Source organism: Amblyomma mixtum, chromosome 3, assembly GCF_055824585.1.
Source record: "Amblyomma mixtum isolate Tamu chromosome 3, ASM5582458v1, whole genome shotgun sequence".
NCBI lineage: Eukaryota > Metazoa > Arthropoda > Arachnida > Ixodida > Ixodidae > Amblyomma > Amblyomma mixtum.
The window spans coordinates 165462214-165481890 of NC_143014.1; the positions used below are offsets into that span (position 1 = coordinate 165462214).

Here is a 19677-nt window from a genome sequence, read left to right on the forward strand (position 1 = left end):
CTACGGGGGTTGGGGCTCCTACTTTGACAGCCGTTTCACGAAGACGCCAGAATGTATGCAGCTTGGGGTTGATATTGCAACGAACAGGACAAAGACGAAACGGCCAGTGTCGCGAGACGGAGCGCTCGCGCTAGGTCTGCAGCCATTAAACCATATTTTATCCTGTTGTCATGTCGTCCCATTCTTTGGCTGACCATACAATATTTAGTGGAGGTGCGGATGTTCATTATCTTCCTGACCCTGGAGTTTCGATGCCTTCCAGGGCATCGTTGTCGTTGTCGTTGAATGGGAGCCTCTGGATCCTGCCGCCCGGCACAGCCACAGCCCGACTTAACCTGACCTGACCAGCCGCTCTCCCTCCTCATCCTCAGCTGCGTCCACAAGGCACGAAGACCAGGAGAAGACGCAATTCGGCCAGACCCTTATGACCTCATAATGACGACCTTACCAGACGATGACATGGACCTAGACGGCACCCTCGCCCAAGCCATCCGGCGCATCCGTGGTCCTTGGCCTACGGCGCATGGCTGGACATGAAGCTCTCCAAGCTTTCCATTCTCTTCTGTCCTTTCCTGACCATCCCTACCGTCACGCCATCCCTCAAACGCTAAGTAATCGATCGGGACGATCGCTGAGTGGCGTCAGGTAATGTCACGAGCATGACAACGACGAAAACTGCAGGGGCGCGGGACGGAGCGAGTGCGCTATAGGACCGCAGCCATTGAACCACATTTCATACCGTCATCATGTCGCCCCGGCCTGTGACTTGTCACCGGGCAAAGATATTTTTCGACCACTGCGATCGCTGATTAGGTCTTGGTATCACTTTATCAAGAGCGCTACCGGGGGGGGGGGGGGGGGGGGCTCATTCGTTCGCAATGGCAGTGTCAAAGACGTGGCCAGCTTCACCTCCATGGAAACGCGGCCGCGTTTCCGTGGAGGAGAAATACAAAAGGCGCCCGTGTGCTGTGCGATGCCAGCTAACATTAAAGAACTTCAGGTGGTCTATATTAATCCGGAGCACTCTACTACGGCGTCCCTCATAACCCTTGTGTCAGTTCGGGATGTTAAACGTTACAATTGACATTTTGTTTTTCACTGAGATGCAAGCACGCAGGATGGTTTTTTTGGGTTCCTCAGATGTCAGCTTCCTTTTTAGTGGCTTGGTAGGCCATAAATAGGCGGTTAGAAGGCCGGTGACGTAACGGCGATACGCAAGGTTTCCGATTGAGACTGGCAAAGTGCCTTTGGCTGCACACTGCGGCGGTGTAAATAAGGTTGCTGGCATGCCATGTGACTGGTATTGGTGCTTCGGCTGCGCTTTACCAAAGCCTAGTGCACTTCTTTCCGAATGGTGTATAGGAGGCCATAGGTTGAAACGCCGGACGCATTTTCTGTAGCTCCTTGTGTAGTGTGGGTGAGGGCTAAAACACCTTACGCGATGTGTCCACCACCGCCAGCACATAGGAAGTAGTAAAAACATCAAGGCAGCGCTCTGGCAAGATCTGAGGCGACCTGGTGTAATCTGGCGTGTATGTTTAGAACCCTTTTAATCACTAAAGCTTCGGATACGAATTCGTCCACCGTCTTTGATGTGTTGCGGATATCCGCAATTCCTGGGAACATCTGTTCTCTCAGGCTTGTCATCAACAAATCCAGCCTTTTGTCCTTAGCCATGTAGGGATCTGCGCGGCGGAACATTTGATCGATTCCTTCGACGAAGATTGCGACGTCCTGATTCGGCTGCTGTAGACTTGCTTGGTGTGGCACTTCGGACGTGAACAGATGTGAAGGTTGCGTACAGTTGTGTTTTGGATGACTTTCTTATGCAGCGAATCTGTTCTGTCGGTTCTCGATAGTAAACACGCCGGGGGTTATATTCGTCACTACATTTACTGAGCGCTGCTATGGTCTCAAGAACGCTGCAATCAACTTTTAAGCTATACGAACCGATGCCCACGGAATGCTGGGAAAACTTGCGGTTGCCGCAGTGTAGTACTGCAGCTGCCAGCAGGGCCACCCGGTTGTGCACTGTGGTCGGGGCGGAGTCCGCTGTGTCGTATTTTTTTTCCCGAAGACGCGAATGTTGTGTTGATAGCCTTCAGACGTTTTGCACGCATTGTCACTGGGCGGTAGCTGAGCGCTGATAGGCGCGGTATGTTCAAAAGACGTACTTCCCTGCGTGTGTTCTTTATTTAACGTGCTTTGATCTGAGAATGATAACTTTCTCCTCTTGTGCAAAGTTTTTACAAATGAAGTTTTTAATTGGAGTCCGTCGTTTAGGTACACCGGTTCAAATTCGCGCAATTATTCAAGTAACTGATCACGTTAGGAAGAAGTAACAGTTACCCTTTCATGTTACACGCGACAGCCAACCACTTCATCCACATCTCACAGCCGCAACATATATTGTTTCTCTTCTTAACTGCCAGTGCTTGCGTTGCGTCACTTGCATGGCATCTTGTGTAGTGCACCGACGCAGATGCGGGAAAAAATGATGCGCCTATTATTCGACGTGCTCGAACACAATCACTGCGGGCATGACACTCACAACCAGCAGTAACCCCGACGTGCACCGAATGTGAGCAGTGTTCACGTAAGCATACAAATTCTAAAGAGCGAGATGTGTGTATGTGTGCACGCCGACTGCACGCAGTACCATCAGGCCCCGTTGTAGGAGCAGGGCAGAGGAATGTTTTACATCGTTGCACAGAGTAGCGCGTTGGCACGATCTCAGCGTAAGCGAGGAACGCAAGTTGCCCGGCACGATGCGGTAGCTAGATATATGCAACGTACTCAGCAGTGGGACCACGCACCCATAATTTCCATGCTGCCCCGTTTAGCTGCAGTAAGTGCAACTGTAGTGTCCTAAACGACACGGGAAATTTTAGAACCTAATAGCATTGCCACTACGTGTTTGGTTGCGTGCAGTCGTTTTTGCACAAATATTAATCGAAATTTTAACTCAGGTACTTAGGCAAGGTTAGTTGTGTCGTTTAAGGAGCTACAAGTGCTTAAATGGAGTATCATAGGGCTCAGCGAGGTTAAGAGGGCAGATGAAGCCTACAGGATGTTAAGGAACGGGCACTTATTCTGTTAATAGTGTGTACAAGACAGCAGAGAACACAGCGTCAGGTTCTCTTTCAATAAAAGCGCAGAAGGCAACATTCGTGAATTCGTCAGCATTACGAAAGGGTGGATGTAATTCCGATCAAGCCTAATGAAATGTATAAAATAAGGCTTGTACACGCCTTTGCACCAACAGCTAGTTGCAATAACGATAGGTTATATGAAGATGTGCAATCGGTGGCGAAGGAAGTAAAAGCAGAGCACACTGCTCTAGTGGGCGAGTGCATTGAAGGTATATGGAAGAGACAGACGGGCAGGCTAGCATTGGGAAACTACGGCACATATTCCGGGAGCAGCAAGAAAGAACTATCAGTAGAGCTTGTAGAAAGGGATAAGCTACTTATCACGAATACACACACACAAACATGTTGTTCCACAAACATAAAAATCAGAACATAACAAGAACATAAGGCTGGACATAATAGATAACAGATGTATTGTCAGGGCAAAAAAGTGGATCCCAAGGAAGGCAACACTTTTTCGAGTGCAGCCGAAAGTCGGGTATTGAGATGAGGTGAGGAAGCTGGATGGGATAGAATAGCCGTGTTTAGCGTACGTAGCAGATAATTGGAAAACACTGGTAGTGGCGTTTTCACGCATTGGACGTGATGTCGCTGATCATGACGGTGATGATAGCAAACCAAAACTTCAGTGACATTTGGGTCATCTGTGCCGAACTCGACCTCGTTCTTAAAAAGCGGACCTGGAGGCTTAAAACGCAAAGAAAGGATTAGGACTGTGTACACTCGAACTATTTTTAATAAAATTTTGTTTCCTCTACCCGGATGCGTGCATTGGGCTTAAAACGCAAAGAAAGGATTAGGACTGTGTACACTCGAACTATTTTTAATAAAATTTTGTTTCCTCTACCCGGATGCGTGCATTGTGCGGTAAAGCATGAATAAGTGCCAGCAAAAGTGGCGTATTGAGCAAAAAAACAGCTGTAGTGGCTTACATTTCATGTGGGGCGGAATGCTCCAAGAGCCGTCGGGGAGGCAGGTTACAGCGCTCACATTTCCCACCAAGGTAGAGTTGACTTCGCAGGACGCCCAGAAGGTGCTGTTTTCCGGTACTCGAGTCTCGTCGTTCAGAGTAATGACTAGCCGAGGAGGGGCAATTTCGGAGAAATTTTTCCGCGAACAGTTGTTCTCTGAAAAAAAAAAAACAACAACAAAAAAACAAGGACCCTGCTTACAAACCTAAAAGCATGCCGTGCGAACTTTCCTCGCCCCGGCGCAGGTGACCTTTAGACCTCCTGACTTAGCACCCATAGTTGCGTCCCGCAAGCGCCGCCATTCAGTGCAGAGACGCTATTTTTGTTCGAAGACGTGGCCATGCATCACTGCGCTACTAAGCGGCACTACTGGCTCTGTTGGCCAGGCCGGCGTAGTGAACGTTTCTCCGTCGTGGCGGAAATAGAAAAAAAAAGACCTTTTTTACTCAGATGGCGCATAACAACGGGTTCGGTTTGGTTCCGACTCCGGGCAAAATACTGGTACGGTTTCGAACCTCGGTTCGGTTTCGCTTCCAGTGCGATGACCTGGTTAATTCGATTCGAAAAGGTGTAACGTCCCAAGCGACTTAGGCTGTGAGGGACGCTGTAGTGGAGGAGTATGGACAATTTAGACCACCTGGGGTTCCTTTACATGCACTGACAGCACAACGCACGGGCCTCTAGCATTTCGCCTCCATCGAAATGCGACCGCTGTGGCTGGGGTCAAACCCGCGTCTTTCAGGACAGCAGCCGAGCACCATAACCACTGAGCCACCGTGGCGGAATGAAAGAACAATTTACTTATTGCTTATTGCAATTTACAGGGCATTATATCAATGAGGTGTTATAAATAATAAAAATACCCTCGCCTTGACTGACAGTCGCTTCATGTTAGTAGGATTGAGTCTTTTAAATGAATTTATGTATTTAACGAAGGAGTTAATTGAATGATGTCTGTTTGAGTAGCTGAAACCAGGCGAGAACATTACTGAGCTGCAAATTTTCAGAATATGCAAAGAAGCCATCAGTGGCGCCGCTTTCCCGAAGGCAGCTTTATTGCCAAGCCTTTCCAAACCCTGGACAGGAATACAACGTTTACGCGGTATCAGAATGAATTTAGGGAATCCTGCACTTGGCATTAGTGTATCAGCGCGCCGTCTTGGTGCAGCAACAGGCACAGCAACTGTATAGGTACCAGCGCTTACTAGAGAGCGTAATTTCGCATCACTGAATGGTTTTACGCGCCTTCCGCATGCTGTAAAAGCTTTATAATTAATAAAGAAGTGAAAGTTCAGAATGGCGATTTCTTTAGATATTACGGCAATTCGTGGTTCTTATACAACTCTGACTTTTAAACTCATCGCTCATATCTGGAGCAGTGGGAGGTGACGCTGACCGGCGGCACCCTGGGAGACCAGGAGGCGCTAGTCGCCATCGCCAAACCGACGGCGGAATATACTGGAGTCCTGGACTCAGGACCCCACCCACAATCCACTCTGGTCTCCTTCTACATAATGAAGTTTTATTCTCTCTCTCTCTAACGAATGATAATATGTTATCATTAACCAACTTGCAGGTTAAAAAATAGATATACTACAGTTTGCGCGACTTTGTACACCGTAACGACGCGACAGCTAACAGAACTGTACAGCTTTGTTCTTGTACTGTATCATCATCATCATCTCCCCCTGACTACGCCCATTGCAGGGCAAAGACCTCTCCTATATCACTCCAATTTACCCTGTCCTTGGCCAGTTGCGGCACACTATTTCCGCAAACTTCTTAATCGCATCCGCTCACCTAACTTCCTGTTGCCCCCTTCTACGCTTGCCTTCTCTTGTAATCTTCTTTGTTGCACTTAACAACGATCAGTTATCGTGCCTTCGCTTTACATGCCTTGCATAAGCCCATTTCTTCCACATGGTTTCTACTAGGATGTCATCAACCCGCGTTTGTCCCCTCAACACTCTGCCCGTTTCCTGTCTCTTAACGTTAAACCTGCAATTTTACTTTCCATAGCTCGCTGCGTTGTTCAACCTTTTCGTTAGCTTCCATGTATTTGTCCATAGGTAAGTTAGTTTAGTTTATGGTGGTTAACGTCCCAAAGCGACTCACACTATGACAGACGCCGCAGTGAATAGGTGAGTACCGGTAAAATACAGTTGTTGTATACTTTTCTCTTGATGGATATTGGTAAACTGATAATCATGATCTGAGAGAACCTTCCAAATGCGCTCATACCCTTCTTACTCTTCTAGTTATTCACTTTCGTGATACGGATCAGCGGTCACTGCCTGCCCTAAGTAGACGTATTCCTTTACCACTTCCTGCACCTCGCTACCAATTGTGAACTGCTCTTCCCTTCCGAGACTTTTGAACATTACTTGGGTTTTCTGCATATAAATTTTTAGAAACACTGTTCTGCTCTGCCTGTCTACGTCACTGATCATGATTTGCCGTTCAACTCTTGTGTGACTTAGCAAGGCAATATCATGAGTGAATCGCAGATTACTAAGGCATTTTCCATTGACTATTATCTACAACTGGTCCCCATGCAGACCTCTGATTGTCTTCTGAAACAGGCCATGAACAGCATTCGGGAAATCTTGTCTCCCTGCCTGATACCTTGCCTAATTGGACCTTTATCGCTGACTTTATGGATGACTATGGTGGCTGTGCACCCGTTATCGATATCGCCGAGTATTTTTACATAAGGTTGGTTGGTTTATGGGGTTTAACGTCCCAAAGCAACTCAGGCTATGAGGGACGCCGTAGTGGAGGGCTACGGAAATTTCGACCACCTGGGGTTCTTTAACATGCACTGACATCGCACAGTACACGGACCTCTAGAATTTCGCCTCCATCGAAATTCGACCGCCGCGGCCGGGATCGAACCCGCGTCTTTCGGGTCAGCAGCCGAGCGTCGTAACCACTGAGCCACCGCGGCGGCTTTTTAGATAAGGTTTTTTTTTACCCCTTCATTCCGCAATGCCTGCATGAATACTGAGGTTTCGACTGAGTCAAATGCTGTCTGGTAATCTATCACCTAGTTGATAGCGTGAATATGGTCTATTTTCGAGTAGCCTTTACGAAACCTACCTGTCTGTCTGTTCATTTGGTTTATTTATGTCTGGCATGTTCTTGACTCTAATAGAGATTACCTTAGTAAGTACCTTTTATGCAACGGGCGGAGTAAAAGTTCTCAAAAAGGTTCTTTGCCTCTTTTTCTTTCTTGCACCAGGGGTGCCCCGTCGGATACGGCTTTTGATGTCTTGAAGGCTGAAGGTCTAGCAGACAATACTCGGCAACAACAGAGAACTTGCAGGGGATATGAACTGCTGCTTTATGTACAAGGATTTACATATTTACAACGAGTTGAGCAGTGAGCACAACAACATGGAACTGGCTAACATTAGGGGAGGCCCCTACTCGGCATAGCCGAAGATGCATTACATTTCACCGTAGCCCAGAACCCTTTTCCCGGGCTCCGGGACCCAGTTTTAAAGACATATGGGCTCGGCCCACATTCTTCAGCATCCAATCGTGTCAAACTCTTAATACGATTGGTTATTAGCCGTGTTGCCCGCCTTCCAGTTTCCTTAAGGCACATAACCCTCTCTCAAATTTACATAATGTAAAAACGACATCATTTTCATTTCAAAATCGTACGTTCCGAGAACGGACACACAAACGGATTGGCTCCCTGGATTACGTGCCACGCCCCACACTTTCACCGTATTAGACAAACTCTCTCCCCTATGGAAGAAAAAGCAAAACACACAAAAACAACATAGCAAAACACTTCCATGGGTGCGCTGGTCTCCCCAGGAACCGTGACCTTGACGGCTCTCGGAATTAGGGTAATTATCGGTCCCAAACGCGAGCCACAACCGTCGCGCACAACAAACGGGAGCGCCGAACACCGCCCCATGCGAGTCAGATTACCCTGGACTGCTGACCCAGCAGCCGTCACCCTGGGTCCGGGCGGTGCCATAACTCAATTGGCCGTCACTGTCTTTAAGCAAGCGGCGGCCTTTGCTCTGTCCGGTGGCGTCTCCTGCGCACGCCCGTTTCTCGAGAACCGCTGATGTTCCGACTTTAGAGCATTGGCGCTATCAGCGAACTCCAGCCAGCCGCACTCTCGCCGACAACTCCTATTTATATGGGCGCTCCCGTCCCCACTTCGTCTAGCAGTGTTCCCTTTTCAAAAGAGCTGTGCAACCTTCGAACGAAGCGTTCGCAGCTAGGTTGAACAGCATCTGGTATCCGTCAAGACGCGGTGCGCCGTCGGCGTGCGACACAGTGTCGGCGCTAACACTTTTATAGCCCCTTGTACGTCTGGCGTGACGCGGCCCTGTCGCGAAACAAACCCGGCGACTCGTGTCTCTCACCGCGTCTTTACCCGAAAGGGGACAAAGGGAGGCTTGGGCGAGCTGGCCGCTCCCTCTCTGGCTGCTGCCTGCATTGAGCGCTCCTTGCCGCCTCCCTCCGGGGGGGGGGGCCTCTGGTAGCGGCGGGACACAGGAGAACGAAAGGCGGACGCTCGTAATGATCTCCGAAAGCCTGCCTGCAAACTGCCTCCCTTCCTATTTAGGTCAACAATATGACGGGTGCCAGCAATCGTCACTAACGCTTTCTTCGGATCGGCCGAGGCCTGCTGAACTCTCACAGGCAGTAAGGTTTTTGGTCTGTGAATCTTAGTCTTTGACGCCTCCTTTCTTATGAATTAAGATGATGTTAACGTTCATCCAAGAGTCTGGTACGCTCGAGGTCGTAAGGCATTGCGTATACAGGGTGCCTAGTTTTTCTAGCATAATTCCTCTACCGTCCTTCAAGAGATCTGCTGTTACGTGATCCTCACCAGCTGCTTTCCCACTCTGCATTGCGCCTAAGGCTTTCTTTACTTCCTCTTTCGTTACTGGCGGGATGTCCCATTGCTGTGTGTAACTGCCTCTCTCATTAACGTCCAGATTATATCGGCTACTGTATAGACTTCTGTAGATATCTTCGGCTGCTTTAACTATCTTGTCCATATTGCTAATGTCATTGTCCTCTTTGTCGGCTAACGCATACATCTCATTTTTGCGTATGCCTATACTTTCCTCTTCACCGCTTTTAGGCAACATCCCTTCTTTAGGCCCTAAAGTTTAGGGCATGCTCGATTTTCTCCATATTAAACTTCCTTGTGCCTGTTACCTTGCGCTTAGCATTAACTTTGACAACTTTGCCAGTTCTATTCTCTCTGTGGGGTTAGATACTTTCGCGCTTTTGCGTTTCTTAATCATATCTTTCGTCTCCAAGGAGAGCTTGCCGGTATTCTGTCTAACCATCCTACCGCCTACTTCTACTGCGCTCTTCGAAATAATAGCTGTGAAATCAATAATCAGTGCTCGTACATTAATGTCGCCGTCCTCAGTTGAAGCCGAATATCTGTTCTACAACGAGGTCCTGAATTCCTCTGCTTTCTCTTTTACTGCTAACTCGTTAATGGGCTTCCGCCTCACTAGTTCATTCCGTTCCCTCTTTAAGTCTAGGCTAATTCGAGGCGCATGGTTCAGAGGACCTCCACATCTTATGCCATAGTCACCTACTGCCTGGTTTCCAGCCTGCTTCTTGCCTACCTTGGCACTGAAGCCGCCCATCAGTACAGTGTGCTGTGATTTCACTTTGCTTATTGCGGATTCCACGTCTTCACAGAAACTTTCGACGATCTCCTCATCATGGCTGGATGTAGGCGCGTAGGCCTGTACCACCTTCAGTTTGTAACTCTTATTAAGACTAATTACAATAACTCCTACGCTCTCGTTAATACTATAGAATTCATCTATGTTGCCACCTATATCCTTATTGATGAGGAATCCCACATGTAGTTTTCATCTGTTCGCTAATCCATGATATCATAGTACGTGCCCGCCATTTAGCACTGTATACGCCTCATTTGTCCGCCGAACCAAACTAAGACTTATGACATTCCATTTAATAAATGCCCGCTAGTTCCTCGAACAGCACTGCTAGACTAGCCTGACTGGATGAGGTTCTAACGGTCAACGTTGCCAGGTTTAGTTTTCCAATCGTGACCTGTGCGGAGCCAGCAGTTCTTAGCGCCCTCCGCTGCATCACAGGTCTGACAGAGGCGGCATAGGCTCCGCAGCCGCTGGGGACTGAGGGCCTCGGCTTACTTGGGTTATTCATATTGAAGGTTGTGGCCAAGTACTACACCAGGGTGGACAAATCCTGTTCTTGTGAGGGAGTGCGTTGTAGCTTCTGGTCACCGAGATCAGGCCGTGGAATTCCTTCGACACGAGAGCTTTCTTTTTTTTTATCCGGTGGAGAAATGGGGGGAACCGTGATTCAAACCGTGTTTTAGTGCCACTAAGAATATTTCACACGTTGTTATGGTGGGCACGCGCGATACGTCCTTAGGCTTTTTTTTTTTTTGCAATTGCCGATCACAATAATCAGAAAAAAATAGAGCGGTCGCTTGATAGCATTTCACCTGTACCAGCCATCATTGCATTGTGAATAGCGAAAAATTTCAAGGAGCCAAGTGTGGTGAAATTCGGTGCTGTGTAAGGGTAGTGACATGTCGCACGCACCAGCCGTCACCGTGAAAGCGAATATACTTATTACCCCACAGGTATCGCCCCAGGGCCTCATGATCGAAAAAGCCTCTCGATCATGTCGGCCATGTCATGTCGAATGTCGTTCCGCCGGCTCCACGCAGTCGGCCCCTCCGCCGACCGCCGACGCGCGTGGGAATTCCCCGGTGGGCAGAGACAACGCCTCCTAAACTGGTTTGACGTCGACGGCGCTGGCGCGGCCAACCAATGATGGCATTCCGCTGCTAACGTAAAGAGCGCTACAAGACTCAATGCTCGTTGATTAGGGCGAAAGCTCGGCACCGCTGGTCGCCGCGAGGTTCGGAAGCGGGAGTTCTTAAAATTGTGTAAATTATCGGGTCGCTTTTGAGGTCTTGTACGCGGCATGAACGCTCGGTGGCCTGTACTCTACATAATGCAAGCATTTTATAGAAAACCTCAACCACCGCTTTCTGGGGCCTTTTAAATGCCACCAAAGATTGCTGTTCACGTGTAGCAGAGCAAAATAAGCCTTGCTGCATGCAACACAGTCTGCCAGAGAATACAGAAAAACAGGTGTGACGGCGTACTTTCCGTCGATTTGGGCTTAGCCAACTTACCATTGGATGACAAATGCTTTGTGGCTTCAGCCGAAGTGCTCATGGTAGGTTGGTCAGTAGCCGTTGTAGGGAGGGGCTGCTCCCCGTGCGGCTGCTGTGTACTAAGCTCCTGGTGTCTCGAAGGCTTCTCCTGTACTTGAGTCGTGTTCGCGTCTTGTCCCGGTCTGCCCGTTGGGGGCTCAAGATCAGTTGCACTGCTGCCTGAGGAGTCAATTGTGCTTTCTTCGTCGCGCTCTGTAGAAGCGCTTACATTATTAGTAGTAGTACTGCGGCCTACCGTGAGTTCTGCATCACGAACTCCACCACCTTCTACTGATGGGCCATTCCTGTTTCCATTATCGCTACAGCTGCCTGAAGGGGTATTTTGCCCACAAGTATGTGAGTTCACGGGTTCAGAATTAGATATTTGGTCGGCGTCCTGCGACGGCGTCCGATCTCTCCGTCCAGGCATTGCTTTCGGTTCCATCGTCGGATCAGTGTTGCTACCAGTATTAAAATCTTTAGCCACTCTGCTTTGTGCGTCAATTTTTCTTTGCATAGAATGCGGATTACTCGAATAAGGACTCTCCGTCGCTCTGTTTCCATGCTGTCCTGTACTCTTTCGCGCTTCGTTTCCGTTAACTGCGGGTGCACCTGACGTATCGGCATCAACTTTGGCAGTTGTCTCAGGGGGTCCAGCTGCCGCACCTTCTCTCGACTGCGAGTCTGCAATCAAACAAAAAAACAAACAAACAAACAAACAAACAAACAAACAAACAAACAAACAAACAAACAAAAGGACAGACAGACAGACAGACAGACAAAATTTCATTAAAACGTAAACAATAAAAAAAGAGTACTTGTTCACGCTTTCGAAAAAATTATTTGTAGGGGTGCGCGAATATTCGAAGTTATTGAATACATATATTGAATATCCTCCTATTAGATCAGCTGAACAAATCAAATGCTGTAAGTTCAAAATTACTCGAAACGAATCGAATCTGCTCTCAAATTCTCGAATAGTCTTCGTGTGATCGGCACAAAGTTCGATTAAGGCGCGCCATAATTTTCATGCAAGGAGTGCTTCAAAAGCGGGGTTCATTCCTAAGCCAGACAGTATGATGCTGCGCCCCAGTCTGCGTGGGATGGAGGTTTCAGCTCCGTGACGCGGTTCATCCGTGTGGCGGCGTTCACACACTCACACAGGGCCTCCAAGACTGGGCGACGTGGAAGCACTGAGGCAATTTTAGCAATCCGTTCCTTGATGCCCGTTCTCGGAGACCACGACTCGAATGTAGTTCCTGCCCCTCTCGTCTACTGAGATGTGGCGCTAGTTTACCAGCTGTGGTCGTCAACAGCAAATGCTTTCTTGTAGTAATGATAAGATGGTCAGACACTTCAAAGTTATTAACTTGGCTTAGTGTTGCGTATCCCCTAATGGAGATGACTATTGCGTCTTTTGACAGCAATTGCTATAACTGGACAAGTTATAACACTGTACCGCAGCGCCACCGCTAGCTCTTCGCGGTTACGCACGAGTTTTCGTTTTGTACGAATATTCGCACAAATAGCGAATATTTGTAAAACACTATTCAATTTGTGTTCGATTTGGTTCTCTCATTATTCAGTTCGTATTCTATTCGGTTTTTAGCTACACTATTCATATTCGATTCGGTTTTGTACTGTTCGCACATCCCTGGTCATTTGAAATGAGTCAGCCGGCTTAACATAACAAACGTAAGCATCATTTGTGAAGGCCAATAGAATTCTCAAAACACGTTCTCTTCCTAACAGCTCTTCGCAGATGAATTATGCCGTTGCTTGTTCTTACTAAGGTAGAATTGAAGGCGGTTCATCCTCGACTCGCTTCCTAACTGGGTAATGAGGTGACGAGTTAGCTAATCGATCTTTTTTTTTCTAATGCAGTGTTTAGGTCTGGAGAGCTCGCTGCGACTATGTGGCTCCTTTAACGGCGGTTCTTTTGCGGTAATTTCGGAGCTTTGGTTCCGGCTTCAGGAAAATACGGGTGCTTATGAGCGCTACAACTTTCTAGCACGCTTATCTGGCCGCCGGCAACCGCTCCCTTCCCCTAACTGACCGAGCAAAGATTGTGGACACGATGACACTTTTTCAGATATTGTGCCAGGTAGAAAACGCCGCAGCCTGCGCGTGAGCGTAACGGCACCCAACGCTGAAGGAGTGAGGGAGTGTTGGGAACGCCTTTCGATGAAGTGTACGCTTGTCCCATGTTCCACTCCTTCTTCCTGATCAACGCGCTGCCGCAGAGTGCCCGCCACCTGCAGGAGTGGATATACTCCTTCTATTACGAAACTGTTGGGGGAAAAAAAAGTGCTCCGGAGCGAGGAACTGAACTACGAACTGTGCACTGTGCGCCGGGCGCACTATACCTCTCGACTGTATACTATTGGGAAGAGCGTAGGGGCTTCTGAACACTTTCATATGCTTTCATCCTTAGTTCAGAGGCGGCTTCCTGCATACATTTCACGAACTTCTGTCGTTCAATTTTACAGATCACTGCCGCATTAGAGTTGGCACAGCTCAGTAAACGATGAAACAGTTCAGGCAAGAGCTGCTAGCCACAGATAATCTTCGCTCAGAAGCAATTTTATGGTGCACAGTATGTTGAAGACTCGCTCTTGGTGAACGAGATAACTGGTGCCCCGTTCAATGATTCTTTGCATCAAAAATGATGTGTAGCTTCATTTGAGCATTGGTCGAGCAATTATACACAGTGTAGAAGCACTACAATACGAAATATTTAGACTGCTGTTTCGCGCCGATTCGAGATGGTTTACGAGGTCTCACAGAAGCACCACTCGTTTCTGCGAAGCGTTTTTCCTCGGAAGATCGCTGTTTTGAAACAAATGTGCTAAGACGTGAATGGCGGCTCTGGAGGGCATAAATTAATTCGAGTTAGTGACAGAGCTATGTTTTGGATAAATTGCGACAGTTACAAGACAGTTCTCATACGCAGTGATGTGACTGGCCGATGTCACTTTGGAACAGCTTTTGGAGCAGCCAAAAGTGCTTTCTGGCACAGAAAAACGAGCGTGTGGCGCAGGTGCATAGTATATTTTGCCCTGCTTAAGTTGGTTTTTTGTTGCTATTTTTTCGTCGGTGCGACTTAAGGTGAAAAATTACGCGCCGCCGTGCGCATTTCTTGCCTTCCCCAGTAACCATATCTGAAAAGAGAATCGACATGTGGAAAAGGAGTAGAATCGAGTTATTCGAAAGCTTATGGTGCAGCGCGATCCGCCACCGTGATCCGCTTTAGTGGGCACCCGCTGCACCAGCTCGGGTTTCACACCTGCGGAAGCGGTTCACGGTAGCAGAACGCGGATCACGCTATCCTAAACTGTGTTTTTAAAATGTTATTTTACGGGCAAAATGGGAGTAGTCTGGCAACAGCCTGGCAAAATGCGGCGGTGGCACGAAACGCGCGCCGCTGCCGCATCCAGTAGCGTCATATTCTCAAAGGTTTTGATTTCCGCGTCGTATTCGTACGGCGTCTCGTGCCTTGCTTGTTGCTTTCAACGTGACGCCGCCAGCGAGGCGAAGCTACGATGCAAAACTGAAGTTACGTGCTGTTGAATATCCGCTGCAGAATGGAAACCAGGTAACAGGGATATAGTTCGACGTGAGTGAAAAAACTAACCGGGACTGGAGCAAGCCCCCAAGAATGCTCTTGTCGATGAAGCCAGCAAAAAAGGCACGCCTGGGGAAGAGTTGAGGTACGCTTGTCAGGGCTCGAAGATGGTCTGCGCACGGCAGCGGCCGCACGAGCGCGTCTATTTTGGCCACTTTTACCGTCGAAGCGATCCTCACTGCGTTTTCATACCGCTTACTGAATTTTGTCGAACGTGTTTTTTTTTTTTGCCGCGAATAATAGAGGCTAAGCTCCCCAGCCATTCCCTTGAAATCAGCGGCACCCCGGCCTTTTATGTAAGGGCGTCAGAAGTTGAATGAACTAGCGTCAACATACTTAAATACAATTTTGCCGGTGATAAATGCGTCTTTTGCTCCCGGATAAATGCATAGCCAGAAAGAGTCACAGAATCAACTTTTACAGAGAACAACAACTGGGTGTCGTCCGGAGTGTCCCTTCATGTTGGCTGTCCATCGCTGGACGCATGCTTGGCACACACGGCTTAACCGCCTCTTTTTGATGGGGCAGCGAAGCGAACCCCAAAACCGACGCCCACTGAGAACATCGTGGTAGCGTGTAGTTTCCCCATTTCGGCCGAGGAAGGGCGTTAAAGTCAAGAGCGGCACCGTTCGTGAAATGTTGTGTCATGAACATTTTGCTGTACGCCACGTGATGAACAGAGTAAATACCTGCGTGCCGTAGGCCTGTCTCGCTTCTGTTTTTACGAGAGAGCTTAAGGGCCTCAATCTGCAGAAAAACCGGCGTCGGCGTTGCCGTCGTTGTCGTCACCGAAAAATTCCGGTTGGTCGAAAAGGTCACTGTTAAAAGAGGCTCCATAGATGGCGCCAGCAACACTAGCGACGCATCAGATCTTCAACGATCAGAGCAACCGCGATTGCGCGGTTGCTCTGATCGTTGAAGATCTGATGCGTCGCTAGTGTTGCTGGCGCCATCTATGGAGCCTCTTTTAACATTGACTCCAGGGCTGTCCCCTCAGCCCCCTTTTATTTTGTATTTATGTGGAGACCCTTTGTTTGAAGATACTGAAAAACAGGAGTATAAACGGATTCAGTTTGCAAGCAGCCGAAGTTAAGCTCTTAGCGTACGCTGATGACATTGCAGTGTTTGCCGTGGACGAGGGAGGCATAAGTGAGGCAGTTAAATGCGTACGCGATTTCAGCCAAGCTACGGGAAGCGGAGTTAACTGGTCGAAGTGGCTCGGGCTGTGGCATCGCGGGTGGGCGTCTACGCCTGAACGGTTCGCCAGTGTGCCTTGGACGACGACACCAGATAAGTACTTGGGTGTTCCGCTCGATACGTACCGTGACAGCGAACAGTATTGGACAGGGCAGGTCAAAGAGATACGGGAGAGAGCGGATAAGTGGAAAGGGACGACCTTGTCAATTTTTGCCAGAGCCACTGTTTGCAACCTGTTCTTCATCAGCAGGCTCTGGTACGTCATGCAGGTGTTGCACTGTTCACGGTTGCACAGAAAAGCTGCACAGAATTTTCGCCGTCTTCATCTGGTCGTCTGACTGGGAGCGCTGCAGCCGGACCAACCTGTTCAGACGGGTACATGAAGGTGGACTGGGACTGGGCCATTTGTTTCTTCGGCAGCTGGTGAATCGTTTCTTGTTTTTTCGGGACACAAGAGACCCGTTTTTGCGCACCGTATGTCAAGTTAGGCTGCGGCGCCTGCTGCCGGAGTACGTAGTCGGAACTGCTGAGGTTTACAGTAGGGTCAGCGGTTTTTACCGGGAAATCGTTGCCAGTGTAAGGTTTCTTTCCGCGCGGTTTTCGAATGACTTTCTGTCCACTGTGAAACGAAAGAAACTGTACCGTGCTTTGTGCGATGTAGTTTTCCCCGTGCCCTTGTTCAGGGCCTTGTGCAAATGCCGCCAGGAACAAAAACCTTCTTTTTTAAGCTGCACACCGGAACCTTACCGGTTAAAAAAATTTTAGAGGGAAAGGAATTCTTTTTACCCTGGGGATCTCACTGTTTGATTTGCAGGAAGCCGGAAACAATAGACCATGTTTTTTTACACTGTTGGGAAGGGGTTTATTTTTGGGATGTGTTGCAGCGAACCTTAACGAAAGAATTTCCGCTAGACCCGTACGGCATTCGCTACTTATCTGTTGAAAATGAGGATGGGGTGCCTTTCGACTTAATAATGCTGACAGGCCTCCACTGTATATGGCGCTCCAGAATGGCAGGCTACCATTGTGACCCAGACGCAAGACCTGCCAAGATTTACTTTCGCGAAAATATGGACATGTTTCTGGCCATTCAGAAGGCCGCTGCGGACCCTCCGGAGTGGCTTTCAAAACTAGAGCCGCTCTGTACATTGCCTGAATTTTAATTAGACGAAGCCAGATTCAGGGTGCCTGACCACGAGTCGTATGTACTATCAGCGTCAATTGAAACGCGAACAAGCCAATTGAAACGCGAACACCATAACTCGCAGACATTATACTAGGGAGGCAAAATACATGAGCAGTTGATTTCCCGATCGAAGCTGAAAAGACCGCTCTTCTGAAATGTTAATAGGCCACGCCTGTATTTCACCTCCAACCGCTAATATGCTTGTTTTTTTTGGGCTCGCGTTTCAGGTGTTTTGTTCGCATTTCATTTGACGCTGATAGTACATAGCGTTTATTGTGTTTTGTTGATTGTTTGTTTTATCCAATTTTATTTGCAAAATCCAGGCAATAAAGAAAAAAAAATCAGAGCAACCGCGAGCAACGCTCCAAGCACGCGGGCCGTCGGCCGTCGTCTTCCTCCTAACCTCACATAGACACGCAGTAGACGACGGCTCACGCTACCAGCGTCGCCTCTCAAGCTTCTACGCAACAGACCCATCGCTGTACCCCCGGCCTTTGGGTTTCGAGTCAGACACGCTATACCGCTAACCACGCAGGCACGTTTGTACGGCTTGGTTAAAACGGGGCTTTATATGTATGTCGTGTTTTCTTCCATATATTTTTCCGACGCACACTTAGCCTCCACCTTTCCTTTGACTAAATTACTTTCTCTCTCTCTCTATGAGGCGGAGTATAGTCAAGTTAGGAAGACATTGATTTTAACTAAAAATTTAAAGAAGACGAACATGTGTCACAAAGACGAAGATGAACATGCGCACCAGCAGCATCGCTATCGCCGTGTGTTTACGGTGGTCAATCTGGATGATCTCGGACTGTTTTGCCCTCTGCTCCCGTCGTACCAGTTCCTTTAAATAAACCCCCGCCTTAAAAAATAATGTAATTTTGTAATTTATAACCAACAAAGCGGTACAGTGCGTTCATATTGCGTCTCGCCCGTCTTGTTTGCCTCTTCAGACATGGCAAACAACAGCAAGTCTCGCCTTACTCCCGGGGGTTGTTGGTCTCCATGGAAAAAGGGAAGCTTATAGAGAGGCCCTCGGTATCCGATGCGAGCCAAAAAGTGGGCTGGCAGTCACGTGCTTTCGCGAGGATTACTGCCAGTTTTTGGCCGACGGCGCAGCCAGTAGTATACGTTGGGCGCAGCGGCGATCTGCTGCATTTTCTGCTGCGCATACGGAAGCGTGCTGAGATGGCGGCCAACTCGCGAGGGGGACCCCTCACGTCAAGCTTCAAAAAATGTGACGTAACGGTCCCTCCTAAATTCTTTCCTTCCTCTATGGTACCTCTCCCTCGCCAGGGTTGCCAGATGACTCCACTCTTCCCGCCGTGTGTGCTCGCCGCGCATCACGCGGCGGAAGCTCACTAACATCGTCATTCTGGCTTCTGAAGCGCCCTCGATTTCGCCCGATGGCTCTTCGAAGTCAACATCTTGGTATGACGTGGACCACGCTTTTAGCGAACTGATGTGGGCCGTTGTGGCGTAGTGCTCCTTCGTGGCCCCCTCAGTGCCGTCACTCCATAGGTGTCGCTTGGAATAACTTTGATGACGACTGGAGGATCTTCGTAGCGAGGCTGCGTCGTTGTCGGTTCGCCGTTATGCTCGGGAACACATCGCATGACGACTGCGTCGCCAACCTTTAACGCGTTACGACTGCAGCGACGCATGTCGGACGGTTTCTTGTACCTTGCCTGAGAGTCCAGTATTCGTGATGGCACTTCAGCTTAAGTTGTTCTAGATCCGTCCATGTGATATTACCTCCTGTCTCCGCGATCTTGCGCAACGCTCTGTCGTGGAATTTCGGGTTGTAGCCAAGCAGAAATTCAAACGGAGTCTTTCCGGTCCCCTTGTACGATCTGAGGAGGAAAGTTCCGACAATTTTCAATCTTATCTCCCTCCCATTCTCGCTGGTCGTTTTCGCCCATGGTCGTCCTGACGGTCGGAAGAAAGGTTTGGTTGACTCTCTCAACTTGAAGGTTAGCGCGAGGGTGTCTTGCTGAGTTCATGACGTGCTCGATTCCCCTGGCGTTGCAGAATTCTTCAAATCCTTTTGATGTGAAGCACGTTCGCCATTCGGTTATTACCCTTTATGGCAGGGTGCATCTCTTCGCAAGACTTGATCTCACTTTTTGCTGAAGTGTCTCGTGAAGGGAAAAGCTTCACGTAAGTATTTTGTTAAGTTGTTGACAATGACAAGGATGTACAACAAGTACATTTTTGCTCCTTGCATCTGAGCCCAGGCGATCGGAATGAACAGTCTCGAACGGTTGTCGTCCAGGATTGATGGGTTGCAGGAGTATATTTTTTTTACCACTTAGAATCTTGCAGAT

General features: G+C 48.6%; 1 protein-coding gene across 5 annotated transcripts in view; it reads right to left on the reverse strand.

The window, feature by feature from the left end:
- LOC149352608 (complement receptor type 2-like) overlaps positions 1-19677 on the reverse strand; it is a 353632-nt gene that overhangs the window by 12142 nt on the left and 321813 nt on the right. For all 5 annotated transcript variants that reach the window (XM_089581794.1, XM_089581793.1, XM_089581797.1 and 2 more), the window contains 2 exons: positions 11322-12026; positions 4085-4279 (listed from right to left, as the gene is read on the reverse strand). In XM_089581794.1, coding sequence (XP_089437920.1) covers positions 4085-4279; positions 11322-12026 — 900 coding nt within the window. The remainder of the gene's footprint in view (positions 1-4084; positions 4280-11321; positions 12027-19677) is intronic.